Below are 8,658 nucleotides of genomic sequence, written 5' to 3' on the forward strand. Positions count from 1 at the left end.
CCTTAAACGTTTAAAGGGGGCAAATGTGTCGAAGTTGCACTTAGTTGCAATTTTTACTTGCGATATAGGTACTATATATCAAGTTATGCATTCGTACAAAAAAAAAAGTTGAGATAACATTTTTCCATGACATTACGATGGTAGACAATGCCAAAAAAGTAGGTCCCGGAAGTCCGTCTGTCTGTCTGTCAGTCTGTCAGTCTGTCAGTCTGTCAGTCTGTTAGTCTGTCAGTCTGTCAGTCTGTCAGTCTGTCAGTCTGTCAGTCTGTCAGTCTGTCAGTCTGTCAGTCTGTCAGTCTGTCAGTCTGTCAGTCTGTCAGTCTGTCAGTCTGTCAGTCTGTCAGTCTGTCAGTCTGTCAGTCTGTCAGTCTGTCAGTCTGTCAGTCTGTCAGTCTGTCAGTCTGTCAGTCTGTCAGTCTGTCAGTCTGTCAGTCTGTCAGTCTGTCAGTCTGTCAGTCTGTCAGTCTGTCAGTCTGTCAGTCTGTCAGTCTGTCAGTCTGTCAGTCTGTCAGTCTGTCAGTCTGTCAGTCTGTCAGTCTGTCAGTCTGTCAGTCTGTCAGTCTGTCAGTCTGTCAGTCTGTCAGTCTGTCAGTCTGTCAGTCTGTCAGTCTGTCAGTCTGTCAGTCTGTCAGTCTGTCAGTCTGTCAGTCTGTCAGTCTGTCAGTCTGTCAGTCTGTCAGTCTGTCAGTCTGTCAGTCTGTCAGTCTGTCAGTCTGTCAGTCTGTCAGTCTGTCAGTCTGTCAGTCTGTCAGTCTGTCAGTCTGTCAGTCTGTCAGTCTGTCAGTCTGTCAGTCTGTCAGTCTGTCAGTCTGTCAGTCTGTCAGTCTGTCAGTCTGTCAGTCTGTCAGTCTGTCAGTCTGTCAGTCTGTCAGTCTGTCAGTCTGTCAGTCTGTCAGTCTGTCAGTCTGTCAGTCTGTCAGTCTGTCAGTCTGTCAGTCTGTCAGTCTGTCAGTCTGTCAGTCTGTCAGTCTGTCAGTCTGTCAGTCTGTCAGTCTGTCAGTCTGTCAGTCTGTCAGTCTGTCAGTCTGTCAGTCTGTCAGTCTGTCAGTCTGTCAGTCTGTCAGTCTGTCAGTCTGTCAGTCTGTCAGTCTGTCAGTCTGTCAGTCTGTCAGTCTGTCAGTCTGTCAGTCTGTCAGTCTGTCAGTCTGTCAGTCTGTCAGTCTGTCAGTCTGTCAGTCTGTCAGTCTGTCAGTCTGTCAGTCTGTCAGTCTGTTAGTCTGTCAGTCTGTCAGTCTGTCAGTCTGTCAGTCTGTCAGTCTGTCAGTCTGTCAGTCTGTCAGTCTGTCAGTCTGTCAGACGACTCTCTCACGTACGCGAAGTCGAAGTCACCCATATTAGCCGCAAGGAAAGTGGAAGCCCACATAAGACAACTTTACGAGTTTTATAAGCGCTGGGGCTTCAAAATCAACACAGCCAAATCGGAACTAATATGCTTTAGACGACCAGCCACCCCAGGAAATCCTAGAATACGCTCAGCCAGGAACTGCAGGAACATCAAGATAAGCCTTCCCGATGGAACACAAATTTCAGCAAAAAATAACGTCAAATATCTGGGAATACAATTCGATGAGAAGAACCGATTTAACCCTCAAGCAGCAGCCGTTTTGAAAAAAGCCAATTTCGCCTTTCATCGCATTCATCCGCTTATGCGGAAAAGAAACGGACTCAGCCAAAAGACAAAGCTTCTCCTGTACAAGCAGCTCATCAGGCCTATCATCACCTACTGTTTTCCTATCTGGTTCACGGTGACAAAATCCCATCTAAACAAGTTAGCAATACTGGAGAGGAAGATCTTAAGGATCTGTACAGGCATGCACTACGACAGGATACGCAGGAAACACGTCAGCAACAAGAGACTGTATGAAGAAGCCAAAATTATAAAACTCGACAAATATCTTATCCAATCAAGCAGAAGATGCCTACAGAACCTGAGCAATCATCCAAACCCAATAATAGGAAGAGTAATAAACCAGCCAAGACATCCTAACCAGCGGTACCTAGAAGCTAAGGAACTTTTGGATGAGGATCTTATATCAACCAACGACGAAGAGAACATCCCCTTCTACGCTGATCCTGGATCAGCTCACTATCGTGGCTGAAAGCCTCACCTCTCCCTAATCCAACCTTTACAATGACAACCGGACCTGAACAACCCGAGTTAAGAAGCTGCCAACAGAATTAATATTTAAAACAAACACAATGACAATTAACTGTAAATTTAGCTTAAAAAAAAAAAAAAAACAATGTAAAAACGTTAGGCCCCTTTTGTGCCAACATATTACTAATATAATCAATGTACATTTTTAGATTACTAGCTTTAAGCAAATTGTATATATAATAACTGTTCAATAAAAATATCGTTAAATCGTTAAAATCAGTCTGTCAGTCTGTCTGTCAGTCTGTCTGTCTGTCTGTATAAGGAGCTACAGCCTAAACGGATGGACCGATTAATGTCAAACTTGGTATGTAGCGTTATTTGGCGACTCTCCAGAGGGGTTTTTGGAATTAATTTTTTTGGACCAAAAATAACGGTACTTGTCATATAACGATTTTAGTAAAATTGAAATATCTCGAAAACGGCTCTAACGATTTTGTTTAAAAAATTCAAATGTTAGTTTTAAGCTAAAGTCTATCTTTCAATAGAAAATTTTTTTTTTGAAAATCATTATTAACGGTACCTGCCATAGAACCGTTTTTTTTCAATTCCGATTATCTCCGAAACTGCTTATTCGATTTCAACGAAACTTTTTGTGAAGAAGCATTTATATGATTTAAATATAAGCCAAAAATAAAATTTTGAAAAAAATAATTTTTGGATTTTTAAAAAAAATTTGAAAATTTTTTTTTGAAAAATCAAATTTTCGAAAACGGGACATTGAACTTTTTTGAAATTTTGTTTTTAGATGTTGATTAGTGATTTCTACCAAATGGCATACTAATTTTATTTTAAAACTTTTTTCCAAAAATATATTTATAAAAAATTAGTTTTTTAAAAAACGGCTCTAACGATTTTGAAAATTTTTTTCTAAAAATGCATGTTAATATATCAATCAAAACTGCATACTTGTTTTGGAGGGCAATTTAATTTCAGATTTAATTTTATTTTTTTTACAAAACGAATTTTGTTTTTTTTATTTCCAAATTTCTATATAAAAAGTCTTAAAAATTTAAGCAACTTTAACTCTAAGAGCAAGTTCGTGCGACCCAGTCGTGCATTTTATTTTTTACAGATTCAATTTCATACGAGTTTAACCTTTAGAAAACATTAAAGGAGATGGCACATTTTTGGGCCCAGTGTATGACTAACGAAATTGGTATCAAATGAAAGTGGGGTTTTGGAGATATTTGAATTTGAGTTTCGGATTTCAAAATCAAGATTTCAACTATTTTTTCGAACAATTAATCGTAGAATGCGTAATAATGGATGTACAGAAATAATATTGGTATCAAATGAAAGGTATTTTTCTTGTCTATTAATCTGTATCAAAAATCTTTTTCTATGTTAAAAAAAATAATACATATTAGGTATTTACTTCTCAAAAGGTGATTTTTTTAAGCGAGGCCTTTGGCAAATCAAAATATCAAAATATTCAGTGGTGACATGTACTCTTTTTGCAATTATTGCATAGCTTAATGTGTTACCTTTAATTCTATATATAAAACCGTTCTATAAATCATACAAAAACCTTATAATATGCCTTTCAACAATAACTCTTGGGTTTTCCGAGCCCCAGATGCGACAGTTTTGCTTATTGACGTAGCCTCCGAGGTGGAAATGGGCCTCATCAGTCAAGATAATTTTCCGATGAAATTCCGGATCATGAATTTCAATAATTTCAATGCGTTGTTGAAGGGCGTATCGTTCCATTTTTATCAATGGCGTAGTTTTTACTTGTCAAATGTCAAAAAATGACAGCTTCAAAAGTGACAGCTACCGTAATAGCGGGCTATTCAAAATAACACTTCTTATTGGAAAACACTGTACAAAAATAGCAGAGAACCAGTATTTTCAGTTTTCAGTACAAAAGTTTTATTTATTGATTTATCAAAAGCATAACATATCACATCAATAATTTATTGTGTTTCCTATTTTTCGCCACTGCCCATAACATCAATAATAAAATCAAGATGATAGAAGACATTTGTAAAAACATCTGGTACTCCAGTAGCGCAAGGAATATTCCATGAAGAAATTCCAATAACAGTTCCATCCACCATTAAAGGACCACCACTATCCCCCTGAAAAGATATAAAAACATGAATTCCATACTATCCAGACTTCTAGCAGGTTCTCAGTTACCTTGCAAATCCCCGTGTTCTTTGCAGCAAATCCACAAATTTGACTATTATAAACATTAAACTTCATTTTGGGCTGACATTCTTCCCAAGTCAGTACTTTTAATGTAGCTTTCCTCAGAATTTTAGCAAGATAAGGACTGCCAAAATCTTGTCGACCCCATCCAATAACGGTACCAGTCAAACCCTTCGAAACTGGTGCAACAGGTAAACGTGCAGGGGCTTGAGTGTGATCGAAATTGATTTGGTCTTCGAGCTGTATATAAATATTAATTTTTTTTTTTTGAAAATATGTACTACCTCTAATCAAAACTTACCGTTAAAATAGCGATATCATTCAAATATGAAGTTTCCTTATCATTTGTAAAGTCCTTATGAAGTGTTATTTTGGCAACTGCATGAGTATTGCGAGTATCTTGAAGTTTAATGCCACCTGTTACAACCAAAATATCATCAAGGGTTTCTTCAAGCCCAAGACCGTAAAAACAATGAGCAGCGGTAAGAATGTAATTTGGTCCAATTATCGTTCCCCCACAAATGTGTTGGTCATAGACCCTTATTGATGCTTGATAATTGATTTCATTTGACTTGACCTCATCACCTCCAACAATTCGCATTTGTCCATTGATAGCTTGACAAAATGGAAAAGTTCCAACACAAATCAGTGATAGAAGTAGGACTGCAGCTTGAAATAACGATTGATTCTTGGACGCCATGTTGATGGGAACTAGGTGAAATTGTGGGAATTTGCTTGTTTTTATTTCCCCCTCATATTTTCCAAGAAATGTTGCTATCTTATCTCTTTAAGACAAAAGTAGCTTACTTCCAATATTTAAATTAAATGTTTGTTATAGATAGTTCATGACAATGTTTTCTTAAGCAGTTTTTAATTGGTTTGTATAGGTTTTGACGGAAAGTCGGTATTGATAACGTAACTTCATCTTTTGAGGGGGTAAATATCAGAGATATATCGTTTTGTTTTTGTTAATTAAACATTTTAACAGTTATAATTGAAGTTTAAGTACTTAGCTAGGTATTGCACTTTTAGCTAAAAAGAGGAAAGTAAACTTTGTTATCAATTAAATCAATTTGTCTTGTTCGTTAGGTTATCATAAGATACCTGAAAGATGTGTAGTGATTTGTTTTCCCGCGGAACCATAGTATTGCGAAAGCTTTAAACTTAGTTTTTTGATAAATGATAACACATAGTATGGTTTTTGAAGTATTATTATCAAATCACTTTAAAAATTTTTGATCTGCTAACCCAGGAAGTATAATGCAGATTTCACTTCTTCTTCTTCTTCTTCTTCTTCTTCTTCTTCTTCTTCTTCTTCTTCTTCTTCTTCTTCTTCTTCTTCTTCTTCTTCTTCTTCTTCTTCTTCTTCTTCTTCTTCTTCTTCTTCTTCTTCTTCTTCTTCTTCTTCTTCTTCTTCTTCTTCTTCTTCTTCTTCTTCTTCTTCTTCTTCTTCTTCTTCTTCTTCTTCTTGTTATTTAAGGTCTCTTTAACAAACCGTTTAGTTTGTTGATCTTCAGACTCGATTTTGGTTTTTGTTTTAATCTCCTTCACTTTTGATTTCTAAAGCTAGTTAAACAACTTTGTAGTCCATAGCTCCAAGGTTAGAAACATTAGAAAATGGAGAAAAAAAAATCCACCACCATGACCTTAATGGATGCAATCATTTTGCTCATTAGTATTGCACCCGCTTACGATAAACGATGAACAAACATGGTCTTAATGATGTTCGCATCAGAGAATGTCACCTGCCATTCATTTTGCAGAACGTGCTAGAGTTATTATTTGTATTTTTTTGCTTCATTGCAACAACCATTTGCACGTTTTTCAATAGATGGTTGTTTGTTTTTTTTTTTAGCTTTAGCTTCTTCTTCTTTTGATGATTAATTAGATGTTTGGTGACATTTTATGTCAAACATCCTAAAAAGAATTTTAAGAGAAAAAAAAAAAAACTAACAACAACAACCGACTTGTAATTATTGTAAATGGTTAGATACACAGTTTTAAGTGATGATGTACAATCACGATTTTTTTGATTATCAATCAAATATTATAATACTTTGGTCGTGTGGAGAGATTTGAAGTTTAAATTTAGTAAGCAAAATTACAATGACAACATGTGTAATATAAGTAAGAATAAATTTGTATTAAATTATAATATTTCAAAATAAGACACCTGGATTATTTGTAACCTGCAACCATAATGAAAATAATAATGCAAAATTATGCCCAAGCTTAAGTTTGAAACAATTAATCTCAGATTCTTAATATCATCAGCAAACCCAAATTGAAAGTTTAGTAAAGTTTTATTAATCAATTATTTTTCATATAATATTAACATAAGATACATTTTTGAAAACCACCCTTTTTGGTTTTTGTTGAGAAAACTTTTTTTTTTTTTTTTGAAAAATGTTTCTTATAACATTTGATAAATTTTAATATTTTATCTTTTTTTATGTAGGTATATGAAAAACTTTAACATTCTATATGAAAAACTTATGCATTCTAATCGAATTGTCGACTTTTCAAAAAAAATATTTTTTTTTCAGACAAACCAAAAAAAAAGCCTTTTTGGATTAGTTCATTTTTATGAAAAATTTCAATTTTTTTTTCTATTTATCCAAAATTTAAAGTATTCTAGGACCAGTGGCGTATCCAGAAAAAAATTTGGAGGGGGCTACAAAATTTTTCAAACATTTTTTAGAGGGGTACGAAAAATTTTTCTCTCTAATTTATTCACCTTTGATCGAGAGTGAAGCTCTGTGCTGCGGTACTGAAAGTGGTATAGTTACGGTGACCATATTTCTAGAAGTGAAACCCAGGACCAGTAAAAAATTTGTTGGATCGTTTTGAAAACTTTGTTTAATCAAAAAAAAAAAAAAAAAAATTATAAAATAAAATAAAATAAAATAAAATAAAATAAAATAAAATAAAATAAAATAAAATAAAATAAAATAAAATAAAATAAAATAAAATAAAATAAAATAAAATAAAATAAAATAAAATAAAATAAAATAAAATAAAATAAAATAAAATAAAATAAAATAAAATAAAATAAAATAAAATAAAATAAAATAAAATAAAATAAAATAAAATAAAATAAAATAAAATAAAATAAAATAAAATAAAATAAAATAAAATAAAATAAAATAAAATAAAATAAAATAAAATAAAATAAAATAAAATAAAATAAAATAAAATAAAATAAAATAAAATAAAATAAAATAAAATAAAATAAAATAAAATAAAATAAAATAAAATAAAATAAAATAAAATAAAATAAAATAAAATAAAATAAAATAAAATAAAATAAAATAAAATAAAATAAAATAAAATAAAATAAAATGCTTAAACAAACATTTTCGTTGAAATCATTTAAGTCGTTTACGAGGAAGTCAAAAATCAAGAAAACGTTTTTATAATAGAAAATGTTAATAACTTCTGAAAAAATTTGTTTTATTAAAATTGTGAGAGCTGTTTTTTAACATTTCAATTTTATTTTAAATGATTTTAAAATTTTGTAATATGGAATTCAACTGTCTTTAAAAGTTTTGAAATTTAGCTGGGTTCTTTCTCATTCATATGTTGTTCATTATTCGACTTATATTATTGCAGCTTTCCAAACTGACAAAAACAAGCTGGAATTAAATTATAATTTATGAAGAATTTTTAAAAACTAATGCTTTTATTGGAAAAATTAAAAAAAAACTTTTATTTTTCAACCACTGTTTTCTTGTTTTTCGTATAAAGTAATTAAAATTTTGAATACAAAAATCAGAGAATGTTGAAATACGGGACAATCACGGGACATTACAAAATACGGGACACTGATACGTCCCGGGTTTCCTAAATAAAAACCAGGGACAAGCTATAGAAATACGGGACAGTCCCGGGTAAACCGAGACGGATGGTCACCGTAGGTATAGTAGCATTTAACTGCTATCGACGTCGACAGCTTCGTACTACTGTCTCCTGTTTTCAAAGCTCTTGTGTGACAAACACCATTTTCGATATAAACGCCCATGTTCCGCAATTCGACCGAAAGTGAATTGAAATCACTTTTAAATTTCATGTGAAATAAAATATCATATTCTTCATTTGGATCAATTTCAAAAACTTCGAAATTGCTTCTAACTGTCATAGCTGAAGGATCTGAAGTTAAATTATTACTGCTGGATGCAATTTTATCGGCAATTTTAATGGAAAAGAATTCAAAAGAAAAAATAAGGAGACACAAATAAGTTATGATAATATTTCGTCCAAAAATTATAGATTCATTGAAAAAGGCACAAAATTTACAAACCGAAATAATGTGAATTGAATTCGATCAGAAAATCTAAATGAGTGAA

At 32.5% G+C, this 8,658-nt stretch overlaps 1 protein-coding gene across 1 annotated transcript; it reads right to left on the reverse strand.

Moving 5' to 3' along the window:
• Window positions 1-4,006: 4,006 nt before the first annotated feature.
• On the reverse strand, window positions 4,007-5,053 carry LOC129914042 (chymotrypsin-2-like). The gene is made up of 3 exons (XM_055993081.1): window positions 4,614-5,053; window positions 4,301-4,552; window positions 4,007-4,239 (listed from the first exon to the last, which is right to left on the reverse strand). The coding sequence occupies exons 1-3, from the start codon at window positions 5,010-5,012 to the stop codon at window positions 4,087-4,089; spliced, it is 804 nt and encodes a 267-aa protein (XP_055849056.1). The 5' UTR covers window positions 5,013-5,053; the 3' UTR covers window positions 4,007-4,086.
• Window positions 5,054-8,658: the final 3,605 nt, after the last annotated feature.

Source organism: Episyrphus balteatus, chromosome 3 (assembly GCF_945859705.1).
Source record: "Episyrphus balteatus chromosome 3, idEpiBalt1.1, whole genome shotgun sequence".
NCBI lineage: Eukaryota > Metazoa > Arthropoda > Insecta > Diptera > Syrphidae > Episyrphus > Episyrphus balteatus.